The following is a 15,304-nucleotide window of genomic DNA, read 5'->3' as shown; positions in this document are numbered from 1 at the left end:
TTGCAGACTGACGACCGGTTTTTGACCCAAGCTCTAAATCTTTAACAGCCTCCTAAGACGACGTGACGAGTGCAGTCCAGTTAGCTCTGAACCCTACCAGGAACCAGATTAAAAGTCTGTAGAAAGACTGGAGTTTGTAAAGCTCATTACACAAAAAAGAAAACCCCCGAAGAGGCAAGTTTCCCGTTTCTAGATCCGCACGGCTGGAAGCGTCTTAGCATGAAAACATGCTCTCTGATGCTCAGAGCTCAGAGTGAACGAACACAGAGGATCTGAGACGTTAATATTTTAACCATAGGCAACGCGAGCTTTACTGGTGCAGTGAGCGAGTCGGGTTTCTACCATAATAATATGCTCTCTCACGAGCTGACACGGTCATGTACAATTAAAAACACAAACTACGGCGTGTTTCTTCCTGCAGATGGAAATCTCTGCGAATGCTGTTTAGCCGGGTGAACGTTTACTCGCTATGAAAAGGCACAGTTAAAATGCGCATATTAAACAGAGGGACTTGCAGGGATCGGGTTCACTGCGCCTTTTGTCTTCTGGTTGTAAATATGTGTGGTTGACCGCTGGAATCTCAGCTCGGGCTGGGTTAAAGTGCTGGGCCCACATGTAATGTCATTTAATCAGCTCAGTGGCAGACGGCTGCGCCGAGGAGCGAGAACACAAGTCAAGAAAGACGCGCAGATGAAGATACTAGTTAATTCTGCCGTCTATTTATTTTGGAAATAAAAATGAATAGAGGCATGTTGTCATGTGACACTTCTGAGACCCCCGGTGACTTCCTGTTCTTTCTGCCGCACAGACTGTCTGAGGGTTGTCGGGTTTATGTGTTTTGTCTTTTTAGGCTGGTTTGAAGGGGACAGAGCGGCACGAGCTCCCCCACCTTAGTGTTCAGCTAAATCAGAGAGGAAGCACTGGTACACAGAAGGGCACAGGATAATGCAGTATCCGCTGTACGTTTCAGGATGACTCCCTTTGCCGCCGCCTCCCGATGCTTTATTTGGTCAGTCGTAGCGGCTCCGAATCCAGAAACCCCCTCTGAAATCAGGTGATTTACCTTGAACCTTTTCTGACAAAAATATGGATTCCTGACCATAATTTGTGGATTTGTGCTGTTGCTCACCAAAATACAGAGTTTTCATCCTCGTGGCCTGATAAACATTTGGCAACAGCTGTGACATTTAGGTTTATAAACTTACCTTCTTCTTCTGGCCTGCCTTTTGCTGTTGCGTCAGTACGTCGTTCGGCATAACCGCCGACTGTAGAACGAGGGAATGGTGTGGAGCCGCCGGCGGGATTGTGCGTTGCATCATCTGTGCGAACCGGGGACGTCGCTCCGTGGCGTGGGTACCTTTAGAACCCAGGCTGAATGCTATTCTAACCTCCGTGCTAGTACCCCAGTAGCTATTATGTGAAAAAAGAAGGTAAAAAAATGAAATAAAATAAAAAAACCCACATATTTCTATTCAGGAGAAAAAGAAACACAAGGATTACAAATGGGCGAGATGATAAACTGGTAGCTATGATGAGCTGACTGCACGTGGGATACACCTTCCACCAACCCCACCCAAACAGACTGAGAGGACGAGCTTACGTCAACTTCACAGACCGATCATCTATCCAGACTCACCAAAACAGTCTCCGTCTCTTTGAACGGGAAAACCAGCGCCGTCCGCTCCCTCAGTCCGAACGTTAAAATGATACAGAGCGGTGTTTCTTTCTTGTTTCTGCAGTAAATTCATAAAGACCCGGACTAAGGGCGAACTTCAGCCCAATTGGAAACATTTTCAACTCGTGCTTCACCCCAGTTTGCACATCCTTGAGAAAAGTCAGATCCCTCGTGTCTTTGCTTTCTGTCTGAACACTTGTTGATACAGTGATGATCTTTACTGAGTTGCAGATCTAGAGATTTAAAAAGTGTTCCCGGTTACCTGCCCCTACTTTATGGTTGCCTAGAAATGAATGAAATAGAGAAATAAAATTGCTTTTCCCGGAAGAAATATGAAGTTTTATATTTAACATCCATTAGTACAACACACAGACACACACAGATACACACAGACACTCACACACACACACACACACACACACACACACACACACACACACACACACACACACATGTACATGGACAGTTATTGTTGACAACCATGTGTTTATGTCTGCCTCCCTGTCTGATGCTGATTGAAGTGGATGAGTTGAGACTTTTCCTCCAGAGAGGCTCAGACCTCAGAGGAGCTCAGAAACCTCGCAGGGATTTAACCCCCTCTCTCTCTCACTCTCTCACTTGCTTTACTGTGTGTCTCTACCCCCCCCAACCCCAACCCTCCCTCGCTGCTCTCTAATCGCTGTGTTGTGGTGGTGACGCTTTCTCCTCCCTCTCCTCTCCTCTCCGGGCTGTATATAAGTGTGGATGGCTGGCCTGTGTTTTCCGACTGACGGAATAAATGCGGGCCTGATGGACGTACGGCGCTGAGGGCAACCTTGACCCCTGCAGCGGCCCCCGAAGAAGAGACCCCCACCTTCCCCTGGACTTCCGATCATTGGTCGATAAGCAGCTACGGGTAAGCTGTTAAAATCAGGTACCAACTTTTCGCCAGCTATCTGTTAAAAAAAAAAAAAAAATCAGGTTTCTTTTCTGCAGCTTTTCTTTCGCCGCACAAAGAGGAAGACGAGGTGTATTTTGTTTTATTTCCTGAGGGAGGAAGCGACCGTGGGTGTTACAGCATGGCTCGAGCGTATGTTTTGGGTGATGCGGGGAGGGGAGGGAGGGGGGAGCGCCCTGTCATGCCAGGAATGTTGGCTCACCCTTAACAACCCTCTCGCAGTGGAGAAAAAAGTTTTTCTCATTTAGAAATCAGACGCACAGCAGCACATTTTTTAGATCTCTCAGTGGCTTTTTTTCACTCATCCGGCATTAAGGTTCTGCGAAGGAGCTGCACATTGTTCGTCTCGGGAACAACGCGGGTCCCTTTTAGGTAGAGCCTCAGTCATTAAGCAGATGCTCCGACTCGTGACAACTCGCAGCAAACAGCCCGAAAAGCCAGCGACACAGGAGGTCACGGTTTTCGAGGAATGTCGGTGAGAGCACGAGAATTGAAGCTCATCACGGCCGGCTATAAAAAAGTTTGTGGGTTTATGGGAGCACGTTGTTGTTCAGTCTTCCCTCCACAGAGTGTCTTGGGTTAAAGATCAAAAAGCTGAGTCTGGGAGTCTCGATTAGCTTACAGGATTTCGGGATTGCGCGTTAAGCTCTGCAGGGAAATGAGATGAGAAAAGAAGACTTGATCCGAAGGATGCTCTGCCCCCGGGAGGTTCATCGTTGAATTCTGGTGACTGATGATAACCAGAGAAACGTGTAATGATTGACATCTTATGAGATATATTGATGTCGGAAATTTTTTAGTCCGTCATCTTTTTAAATGATGAGGCAAAGTCAAACTGAAACGCCGCGGTTGTTGAGCTCCATGGAGGAACTTCACATTTTGCAGCAGAACAAAATGTATTTTATAAATTATTATTTTACACATAACATAAGAGCTCCTGAATTTAGCTTTTTCTCATGTGTGTTCTTATCATTGTAGTTGATAATTGTTTAAAAAAGTTTCTCAATCCATTCAATAAGACACGGATTCACAGTGGAGCCAGATCAATAAATCAGCAAGGCTGATTCCAGCGGCTCCCCAAGGTCCTGAAAGATTTTTTTTTTTTTTTAAATCTTTTGTGCACAAGGTAAAGCACACAAGTGCAACAAAAACATTTTTTTTTATGGTTTACACTGTGAAATGCTTCAGTCAGCACGTGTTTGTTTTAAGAATGAACTTGTCATAAATGTCTGTGTATGTTACAGCATGAGAAAACAAATATCGGACAACATGATGTTAATACATTTTCTAAGTCTCGTATATCGATGTTGGCATCTGCCTCAAAAATCCGGCGTCAGCCCAGCTCCAGTTCACTTTTATTTATGGACATTACCAGCGGTGGAAAATTTCGTAGGTGAAATTCTTTTTAACATTAGCTGTATCTTGAGGTGTGCCAGTCTCGTGTGAAGATCTTCAAATAACACCAAGAAAAGCTTGAACGTTCTCGCTAAAAAAGCTTCACATCTTCCATCGCCCCTGCCGGTAAAGCGTGTTTATCTCCCTCCTTGGTCGACAGTTTGCATTGACGTCACTTTGCCTCGACCCTCCCATCCTCGAAGCGGCCAAACGAGCCAACAGGAAGTTGCTATGGACGGGAAGAGCTCTGATTTCGATATCTTGGAAAAAGTACAGAATAAACAAAGGTCCGCTGGCAGTCAAGATGCTCATCGTGTAGCTCTTTTGAAAAATATCAGATTCTGAGTATAAACATTTTTTTTTGTTTGTTTCCATATCCGCTAGCTTTGTCTTCTCTCTTCCCCTGAGGTCGTCTGTGTGTGTGCGCCGGATGAGCTTTGGCTCAGCCGAGTGGAAAGAGTTCAGCCTTGGTGGCTCCTGTTCTCCAGCTTTTGTTGTCCGGCTCTTGTGTGAGGAACATGAATCATGACCACGTTGAGTCACCGGGAGCATTTGTTAAAATGCTTCTCTGCGCTCTGGTTAATATGGTTCAACCATCTTTGTGTGTGATTCATGGAAAGTCCTGATGCGGACTCAGGTTTGGAGCATTTTCATGGTTCCCTTTCAGCCGAAGCATCACATGAGCCCCTCCGTGTGTTGAGGCCACCCCCGGCCTGATGAAACACTTGAATGAATCTGTTGGATAAAGTTATCGGGCTCAACGTTTCACTCAGGCTACATTCCCATCACAAAGTCACATTTTTGTAAATGCTACCAGAGGATTCCGATGAGGATGAAGTCAGGATCGGTCAGGCGGTCCATCCGAGACTTGGGTCCAGAGCGAGGCATCGCCACCACGGCTGGCCAGGTTACTGTGCCACGGTTACAGCCTCTGTCTACACGGTGCGTACGTTGTATGCCACGCGCTTTAACTGACGTAAATCTTGTTTTTTGGAAATGAGCTCCGTGGAGCCGCAGTCGCAACGACATATCCGGGTCAGCCTCTGATTTCTAAAACTCACTGTTTCTCATCTAGCATTTCTTTCATCTGTCTGTCTGAAAAAAAAGAGAAGCTTGTTCCTGGGTTTTACTCTCAATACTCCAAGAGAAATCGCCTCCGCTACAGAGCCTGCTATTAGAAATGTCTGAAAACTTCTACACCATTCGGTCTCCTCTGTGCTGTCTGAACTCACCGTGACCTCTCGACCCACTCATGGACTTTTCTGCTGAGCCGTGACATTTAGCCCATGATGGTCTAGGACTTACGATCAATCCTGTTTGTTGAAGGCTGCTGAAAAAAAAAAAACAAATACTGAAGAAACCATAGGTTTATTTAAAAAAAAAAAAAAAAATTACCATTCTTATTTAAACAAAAGGAGCGAACAGCATAACGGACTGTTGAGTAATGTTATGTTCTAAGGCTTGATTCTTAGGTACTTACATTATTACATTTTTTGATTGAGGTGCTCTTGCTCCTGGAACAGAACCCGGAAGTGTGAGGGGAATGTAAGTCGGCGTCACTTTGGCTGAGAACGCTTTCACGCTCGCCAGAACTTTACTAGACAGCCATCTTAATAATCAGTTGCTTTGTTTATTTAGCATCAACACACCAACCATTTTCTGGTCACAGCCTCTCCAACGTGAGGATTTTCTGCCTTTTTCCATGTTATGTGTTTCTGTTGTAAAGGGATTGACTGTCGGTCGGACGAAACAAAACGTGAAGGCCTAACCTTGAACTCTGCATGACATTTTGTGGACTAAATTAATCAAATAATAATCTGTAGAGCAAACAAAAAACCACTGCTCCCATGAAAATTCACCAGTCCGTCTGCGTGTCGTCGTACCGTGGTTTCATCCACATCCGTAACACAAAGAACTGGTGTGTGTATGATTAGTTGCAGCCCTAGCTGTTTTGCCCGTCATGCGTACTACATGTCCCGTATGAAGTCTGAGTCTTGTCCATGCAGCTCGTATAACGTGCCCGTGTGGTTTAAAGTAGAAAAGATCTGATGCTCTGCTTTGTGCAGTGATGTAAAGCAATATTTGAACAAACAGCACCTTTGTCCTATGATGCTTTCTTTGAGCACCCACCTCTTTATGATCATTTAATTGGAGCCTGAGGTGAGTGGCTTTTTTTGACGAAGCGAGGAACTTCGACCAGCTTGATCCGGGAGTGCCACGGGGAATTCTCTGTTATTGACTGAGAAAATAAATAACAACCATACTTTACAACAAATATGGTAGGTTTCAATGCTGCTGAGCTTTTTTCCAAATCATACCACCAGTTTTCAGGTAGAGTTCCCTCCTTCCAGGACGACTTTCCAGTTCAACTTGCAGAACCTGAACATCACGCAGGTATCTATTTGTGATCCGTGTATACCGGCCTGTTAAACTATCGTACAGCAGTGTGAAATGTCCACTGCTTTCATGGCGTTTAAAGCGTCCACACAGTCAGAACTAGACGGTGTGAGTAGAAATGTGACTCGGTGACGTCCGGTCGGAGTTGGAACGTATTTACATGACAGATGGCGCATGTGAGAAAATCTGTTATTTTTGCTTCCGGCCTTCAGACCTTCCATCAGGGGTCCGGCTCAATTCCCAACCATCAAACCCAGGACGTGCTTCCTCCTCTCCTGGCATCTCTGAATGTACTCAGTGTTCTCGTCTTTCTATCCTCTTAGAAATGCCTCCATCAAACCGTCAGACTTCATTCACTCCTGAGTTCAAAATGCCCTCTTTGGGCAGAAATTCCCTCGTGTCCCAGGAGGAGCTGGTGTGAAACGAGCCCCTTAGAGGTCACTGAGGTTGTTGAGGTCGTACGGCAAAGCACTGAACCGTGCACCAGTAATAAAAACTGGCTTTCTTTCAGTCCTCGCATGAACACACAGATAGGAGATCTGAAGTTGATCTTTTATCAGCCGTGCAGAGGGACACAAAACTGCCAGGTGGTGTGCCAACATTCCTGTCTTGTATCTTCCTCTTGACCTTTGCCCTGCATCGTCGTCTGGTTCAGAGATGCTGCTGAGAGACCGAGGAACCGTCCAAACTTCAGACACTGTCAGCTGTGGCTCACACTCACCCCAATTTTCCAACAGACACACTGGAAACTAGATGTTCTCTCTCTTTCTTGTATTTGCTGAATGAGTGGAGCCATTCCACAAGAACCACATACATCAACAAACTCTTATCTTAATCGATGCCAGACCGGCCCGAGGCTCCAAGCTGCTCTGGATAAATAATTCACTTTGACACAAAGCCAAAGTTTAAATATGAGAAGAACCATCAACCGGCGCACGTGAAGACTCAGTCGAGTTCAGCCCTTCGAGGGGGACCCAGACTCTGGTTGCATGACAGTTTTTCTTTTGTTTCGTGCCTATGATTAGCAAATTAAAGTTGCACCACATTGGGACCATCTAAAGTTCTAGGCTCGTTTCTGAACGCCACTAAACCGTCCTTGCCCGAAACACGACAGCCGCGTGTTCAAGCGCTTTGGACGACATGTTTTTTTCCTCGCAAGCCACCTCTTGTGCTTCGAGGTGAAACACTTAGTCGTTTCCTCAGTTAGTCAACCGACAGAAGATGATTCTGCAACTACTTGAGGTTGGATTAATAAAGTCTCAGTCCTTCCTGGTTGTTGGTCTTTCAGCCAGATCAATCAGTCAGATCAATCTGTTTGATGTCTCTTTGAGCAGGAGGAAATTATCATGGGCATTTTCTTTTCAATATTTTCTGACATTCTATAGACAAAACGATGAATTGACTAACAGACAAAATGATTTGCAGATGAACAGATAATGAAAATAATCGTTAGTTGCAGCCCCACTCGTGGTTGTGAAAGTCCTCTTTGGAAACACAGATTAATTCAAACCTCTGTGTGCTGCACTTAACAGAACAGACAAGCTTCCATTTAATCCCTAAAGGTATCTGTGCTTTCTGCCCACGGGCTTATGCTTCATTCGCACTTTACACGAAGATTCGTGACCCAGCAGTCTTTACATACCACTCTGGACTTAAAACTAAAAATATGTATGTGTTGATCAAAAATCAAGTACATCTGTTCTGTGAACAGACGTCCGTGGGACGGACTTTATTACAAGACTGCAGCCGAAATGACATCTTACTGGGTGCGACACAGAACAGCCGAGTGAATTCACACAACATTTGCAAACACTACAAGATTTTAATGACGCCATACGGACAGAAGCAGTCAAAATACGAAAGCCAGGATGTGCTGATTCCGGGACCAAATTTGATTTGCTTTTCTAGAGATTAACGCACCGCGATTATTGGAAATCGATTTGAAATCGTTGATGTGCAACAAAACACGGGAGTTTTTGCATCTTGTCTTGGACCAACATGACCACAATCTTTCCTTAACCTTAAAAAAGTAGTTTTAGTTGATTAGACTTCACTAAACCAGAGAGGCGACTGCAGTAAACTTACGCCTTCATGAATTGTTTTTGTAAAGGTCCTGAGTTGCTTTGGAAGAACCTGACCAGCAAGTCCATTGAAAAGGCAGATAACAACATTAAAGCACATATAGTTCAGTATTATCGGAGCCTTGAAATCCTGCAGAGTGATGGGTACTTATCAGTAAACAGTGAGCCGTGATGGTATCCATAGAGCCAGCATAGTGTCACACATTGATAGTTGAGTTTACCGATTTCAAGCTCAAACAGAGAAAATCATCAGGAATCAAACTACAAAGAGGAATAAGAGGAGAAAACGGGAAAAGAGTTGTGTTAGAGATGTAAAGCAGGCAAAAATCAAGTAAAAACACATTGGTCGTAACTAGAAACATTCCTATCATCAAATCACGCCTGCTCCGCTCTCTGCCAGGCTTCGGAGGGAAGTGGTTTCAGCTCGAGACAGAGGGCCCTGCATCCATACATTTATTGCAGCACGGGCCGCTTTGAAAAATGATCCGTTCTCATGCAGCAGGCAAATTATTCCCAAACCTACAGGGAGAAACTGGCAGGAACATAAAGAAAGGAAAAGACTTTGACTCCAGACCTACATAACTTAGAGAGGAAAGAAAAACAAAAAAAAACAACAAGTCTCATAAAATTACAAGGACAAAATGAAAATGCTGTGGAGATGCTCCAAGAACGCCACCACAGAACGCCGTGTTTACGTGAACGTGACACAATGCCCTCGCTTCTGTCACGCCGAAATAAAAATCATACCCTACTGCGAGTTTCAGACTGAACTGATGAGGTCGTATCTTCAACATGGGAGGTGTTTAAATGGTTTAAGCTGTCACCAAACAAAACAGCCTGGTTACCTTTCAAAGACGGTTCGACTTCAGGCAATTTCCCGTCCTTCGTAGGAACAATAACTGTAACTTATATCGTATAATTACATGTCGTGTAAGGTGAACTTGAAATCTTGAACCCTTAGATGGGTGGTTGTCGGAACGGACTGTTCCTGTTAACACTGTCGACGCGTCGCCGCTTGAGGCTCATCAGGTGCGTTACGGTAGACACACTGCGATCCCTCAGTTTCAGCGTGACACACAATGCACACACGCAGTATGTTTATACAGGTTTAGAGGTTGGAAACATTTCGAAGTTGTCAAAGTCCAAATAATGTCCCGAGTAAGTGAGATGGTCACCTCTGTCAAGTCGAAACTCGGTGATCGGATAATAGCACACGGCTGGTGGGGTCATGAGTAGACTCCTGAATTTCACTCAGAAGGAAACGAGGCTGAAAAGATTCGGTGCAGAATTCAGACTTCTGATTGGTGTGTCTGTGTCTGCTCCTCTGGCTGGACGTTTGGTTCAACCAGCTGCATATAAGATGCAGAGACCAAGCAAACGCCGAACCTTACTGAGACATTGCGCGGGAAAGCCTGTTATTGTGGCCTGAGGCTTCGGGTCCTCAGACGAAGACTAGATGTGGACAGGAAAGCAAGAATCTGTACAGCTCAAGTCCTCGCTCCAGTCCCCGGGTGTCAACTGATTTCCTCTCTGCGACCTCTGACCCCCTGGGTGCCGTGGAAATGAGCAAAGAACTATTTGTGTCTCTGAGATCAGCAGTGGTCAGGGGATGAAATTCAGACGTTTAAGTTCATGCGAGATCCGATGAAAGTGATCCTGCGGAGGGAAACAGTTGAATTTGAATTAAAAAAGAACCGATGGAGGCTAAATAAACACTGAAATAATACAATTAATACAGAAACGAGTTGGGCAGAAATGTATGAACTAAAAACCAGATATGAATGAATCACGTTGTTTTAAACTCATTCAAAAAAACATCAGAAATTACCAAGTAAAATATCTACCAGCCTAAATTCTCGCTAGTAGAGGCCACAGTGCCATCTGTCTATCTGTCTGTCGTACTGTAGCATTGTGTATCTCTGGAGTCTCTCAATATTGGCGTCTCAAACTACCTTTGAATACAATTTCACCAGCTGGAAAACGAACAAGGTTTCAGTGTCTTACAATACGAGGTTGTGCAGAATGTCAGCGCGCTGAATACGTCCCGGATGTTTTCACGAACTTACAGATGGAAAAGCAGCTCGGCTCGTCACACGTAGGAGCTGGTGCTCAAGCCCTCGCGATCCGCTACTGTGCTGTAACGCTCACAGACCGGATAGAACAGTTCGTTTACATGGCAGATGTTGTGGATGACCAGTTTGAGGTACATTTCGGGGGGGGGGGGCCGTTGAGATCATCACGTTGCGCCTTCCATAAAGTCACGGAACGGGAACAATATCAAGACAGTCAGAGGGGTCGAATGAAGCGGAAGAGACTTCTGGAGATGGGCTCAGACATTTCACACTGATACCTCAGGTGTAAGGTTCTTATTTTCTACCGATGGCGGCGCTAAAAGAAACATCCAGCAGTCCGAAATGCTAAAAAAACGAAACACAGTTACGCTGAACTCGACCCTAATGCTAATCCTATACCGTACGCTACCCATAAATAAATAAATTCCAGACATGGAGAGAGAGAAGCCACAGGATAAAGACGGTAAAAAGTCAAGGTTTACATAAAACCTGCTCAACTGCAGTGGCCATGAGAATTTTAGGAGCTAAAAACAGTCACGTAGGAAAAAGCTGAAAAACCCGGTTATACCAATTAGATGTCAAAATATTTCATGTTTTTTTTTTTCCTTCTGCTGTCCTCCCTCTCCCGCTCTTCAGTATGACTGACTGCCGCTCGTCCTGAACCCCAGGATGCCTGCGGGGCCAGTGGGCGGGGCATCCTCCTCCCACCACCACCTCGTGCCCGTTGCCCTCACCTGCTCCTGGCTGCTTCTGCTCTTCCACGCCGCCTTCGGTCAGAAACCTGCCAGGCTGCCCCTGATCGGCCGGAAGCCCTTCATCGCAGCCTGGAACGCCCCGCTGGACATGTGCGTCATGAGGTACAACGTCACTACCAACCTCGACAAGCTCTTCCACATCCGCGGTAGCCCACGCGCCGATTGGACAGGCCAGAACGTCACCATCTTCTATGCCAACCGGCTGGGCTACTACCCTTACTACACCCCGCAGGGCGCTGCCGTGCATGGCGGCCTGCCGCAGAACTGCAGCCTGGACCTGCACCTGTTCAAGGCCTACCAGGACATCAACCACTTCATCCCGGCAGAGGACTTCCGCGGCCTGGCCGTCATTGACTGGGAGTTCTGGCGGCCGCAGTGGAGCCGCAACTGGCACAAGAAGGACATCTACCGGCAAAAGTCGAGGGAGCTGACCGCCAAGGCGTACGTGAACGTGACGGCGGCGCAGGTGGAGGAGCTGGCCCGGCGGCGGTTTGAGAAAAGCGCCAGGGCGTTCATGCAGAGGACTATTCAGCTGGGGACGCGCCTTCGCCCCAACGGCCTCTGGGGTTTCTACCTCTACCCCGACTGCCATAACTACAACCTGCACGATCAGAACTACACGGGCTTTTGCCCCCTGCTGGAGGGGCTGAGGAACGACGAGCTGCTGTGGCTGTGGAACAGCAGCACGGCGCTCTTTCCCTCTGTGGCCATCAGGAAAAGTCACACCAACAGCATCAGCAACCTGCACTTTGCCCAGCACAGGATCAGGGAGTCGCTCCGCGTTGCCTCACTGACCTCGAAGGAGTACGACCTCCCCACCTACGTGTACCTGAGGCTGGGATACCGAGACGAGGCCCTGGCCTTCCTCACCTCAGTAAGATACAAAGTGTAGAACAGCAATGTATTCGTTTTACTTTGTCTTCAGTATTAACCGCAAAAATTACTGAGCTCCGGTTGGACAGTTACTTTCTCCCACTGCCACTGGACTGGTGCACAACAAAGTAGATAATTTCCCGAGGGATGTGTTTCTCTGCATTGGGCCTGTAGCTCATTACAGTCAGATTATATTAAATGTGGAAGTTGTTCACAGCGACAATCTGCTCTTGATCTGGGGAAGGTCAACATGAAAAGTTGTTTTCGTGTCCAGTGCTGCACAAGTTGTGAGAGCAATGAGCGGATCCCACCAATGAAACCTGCCAGAGAACTGGTCTGGATTTTAAAAGGTGCAGGGAGATCTGGTCTGGATTTTAAAAGGTGCAGGGAGTAGTTTCAGTGCTAAATTCTGGGTTTCACTTGTCATCATTCAATCATTTGAACGCTTTCCTGTTTTTAAATAAACAAAGAACTGCTCATACCTATAAACGCAACTAATATTTAAAATAACATTTTAAATGTTTTGAGGAATACTTGTTTATCCAAAATGATTTACTTATCTATTTGTCTCCACAAATTAAATGTTAGAATGGGCTGAAACAATTAATCATAAACAACGATCTCTGGAACCAACCGTGATTTTGTTGGTTCTTGGCTGAGGTCCTAAGTCCTGAGGGGGAAGTCAAAACCTGTAATAAAGTCCGTTACACAGAAAAATGAATAAATCAAGTACCCAAACCTTCAGTCACTCCCTGCTCTGCAAGTTGAAATATTACGGGGTATTACAGGAATCTTACAGGAACTGTTGTGACCAACTCCAGAGATTTGAACCTATCTTTAGGTTTGGAGATGATTATACAGGGGAGAAGCTTCATAAGCCACAAGCAAACTAATGCTGTTTGTGCAGAGGTGCTTATGAAAGACACAGCAGCACTGGCTGGTGTCTGACATGAAGATGTGCTTCGTATCCTAACGGTGCCCGTTTGCACCGACAGAGCGCACCTCCTGAATTTATTGGCTACTGCCATCTCCTGGAGAGCCACAGAAAAGCAGCTCAGTCACAAAGACAAACTTTGGGTTTGCTATGGTTTCCTCTCTATACCTAAACTTCACCACTTTTTTTTTTTTTTTTTTTTACTTGAACGGTGGTCGGCGGATGGAGTGAGGGGTTTTAGAAATGCGCTTTGAGCTGTAACCGTGTGGATACATTTTAGTGGACCAGGTAGTCAAATGCGGGACAGAAAACCAAAAACGAAGGCTTATGTGAGAAATACTGAAGTTCTTTGTCACTTGGTTGTGAACAGAATGAGCAGCACCACCTTGGGGCCGTTTGCTCCACGTGATTATTATCACCGGTCGCATAAAATGCATCTATTTCTCTGTTTTTCTGTGCAGATTTTAGATGGTTACATCTTTATATAGTCATTACATTCAATAAAAAAAAAATCTGGAGTATGTGATGTGCTATATGTGATAGTAGAGATGCGTTTCTAACAGCACTATGTCATTTTTGTTTTGTTTCGTATGAAACTCCAGATCTTTTTGGTCCATTGAAATCCTTCCTTGTACTTGCACCGGTCACTTTCTAAAACCCCTGAACGAGTTCATTAAGCAAATATCTGCCTCTCTCAAAAGCTCTGAATGTTCGCTGTGCCTGTGTTGTTTGATATTTAATGTGTGTCAGCGTTTACGCGTGACGTCTGTACCCGTGTGCGTTTCCTGCAGAAGGACTTGATCCACACCATCGGGGAGAGCGCTGCTCTGGGAGCTGCGGGATTCGTCATCTGGGGCGACCTGAACTTGACCGCATCCAGGGTAGGTTTTCCTCTAATCAGGGAAAAAACAAACAAACAAAAAAAATAATGTTTAGCCTCTTTTACTTTCTGTAAACTCGATCTACAGGCTCACAGAGGGAGACCATCCTCCAAGTCTCTGTCTCAGCGGATGATTCACTGACACGCAGGGTATTTAAATACAGGTCGTGGGTGTTTTTTGGCCAATTATGTGCAGTCAAACTTTTCTTTTTTTGTGTTCTAATTTGTGCTGTTGAACCAGACCAAGTCTGACTGAATGCTTTCATTTGAAAAACCATTGTGTCGTCAAGCTCCTCGATTTGTTTTTGTTTTACTGCAGACGAACCAGCCCCGTAAATAGGCAGACAATAGAAAGCTGACGTCATGCGGTGGCCGTGGTGTGGAACCACTGTGAGAAGTATAATGCACGTGTTTTATCGCCTGCTGTGATCCTGCCCGACAGTCAGCATCTGACAGTCGGGCCCAGCAGCATCTCAGGGAGCGTTCGCACATGGAACTGCAGCTGCTTCTTCAAAAAAAAATGTGCACAGTTGTCATCCCTCCACCTTGACCACTCTTAAAACTGTATCAGTGTAGTTCTCTAGCAAACCTGATGTCAACCACCATAATCTCGGCGCTAACACTGGATCTTTTACGGTCAGTCAGTCACGGGGGCAGCAGGTGCGGGGATTTTGGCCACTAAGGGGGCAGACAAACGCCACAACAAGCTGACGGACACGCAGCAGTCACGTATCATCACCTTGTGGTGAACCGGTACTAAACAGCTGCCTGTCGTGACCGCCTGGTGTTGTTTTGTTTCCACAGTCTAACTGCACCAAGGTGAAATCCTTCCTGAGCCGCCGCCTAGGGCAGTACATCATCAACGTGACGCGAGCCGCCGAGGTCTGCAGCGACTTCCTGTGCCGGGGGAACGGCCGCTGCGTCCGCCGCGACCCCCGCGCCCGCCATTACCTCCACCTGAGCGCCGAGAGCTACAGCATCCGGCCCTCCGGCAGTGGCGACTTCGCCGTCAGCGGGTGGCACTCTCAGCACGAACTGCAGCTGCTGGCCGAGAGGTTCCGTTGCCACTGCTACGAAGGCCACGAGGGCCAAAGCTGCGACAGCATCAACGAGGTGAAGGAGGACGACGGGCCGCGGAGGCCGGCGGAGGAGGACGAGCAGGAGAGGAAGAGGACGGAGTGGGAGGACGAGCAGGGCGGAGGACAGGAGGAAGGGGAGAGCGCGGCGCCCCCAACAGGCTGCAGCCTTCACACGATGCTGCTGATGCTCCTCTTGAACTTCTCGTTAGTAAAGACAGTCGTATGA

At 46.5% G+C, this 15,304-nt stretch overlaps 1 protein-coding gene across 1 annotated transcript; it reads left to right on the top strand.

Moving 5' to 3' along the window:
* The first annotated feature begins 11,226 nt into the window (after positions 1-11,226).
* Positions 11,227-15,304, top strand: LOC120793452 (hyaluronidase-4). Its single transcript, XM_040133556.1, has 3 exons — positions 11,227-12,186; positions 13,911-14,000; positions 14,804-15,304. Exons 1-3 carry the CDS (start codon positions 11,227-11,229, stop codon positions 15,302-15,304), a joined length of 1,551 nt encoding a protein of 516 aa, XP_039989490.1.

Source organism: Xiphias gladius, chromosome 8 (genome assembly GCF_016859285.1).
Source record: "Xiphias gladius isolate SHS-SW01 ecotype Sanya breed wild chromosome 8, ASM1685928v1, whole genome shotgun sequence".
NCBI lineage: Eukaryota > Metazoa > Chordata > Actinopteri > Istiophoriformes > Xiphiidae > Xiphias > Xiphias gladius.
Note: the sequence above shows the minus strand (reverse complement) of the source record. Positions and strands in the feature narration are given on the sequence as shown.

What these genes read in the sequence shown, in the direction of transcription:
- LOC120793452 (XM_040133556.1), top strand. Translation starts at nt 11,227, where the DNA reads ATGCCTGCGGGGCCAGTGGGCGGGGCATCCTCCTCCCACCACCACCTC. An exon ending in CCCTGGCCTTCCTCACCTCA is followed by an intron (nt 12,187 to 13,910) that starts GTAAGATACAAA and finishes CGTTTCCTGCAG; the next exon opens with AAGGACTTGATCCACACCAT. An exon ending in TGAACTTGACCGCATCCAGG is followed by an intron (nt 14,001 to 14,803) that starts GTAGGTTTTCCT and finishes TTGTTTCCACAG; the next exon opens with TCTAACTGCACCAAGGTGAA.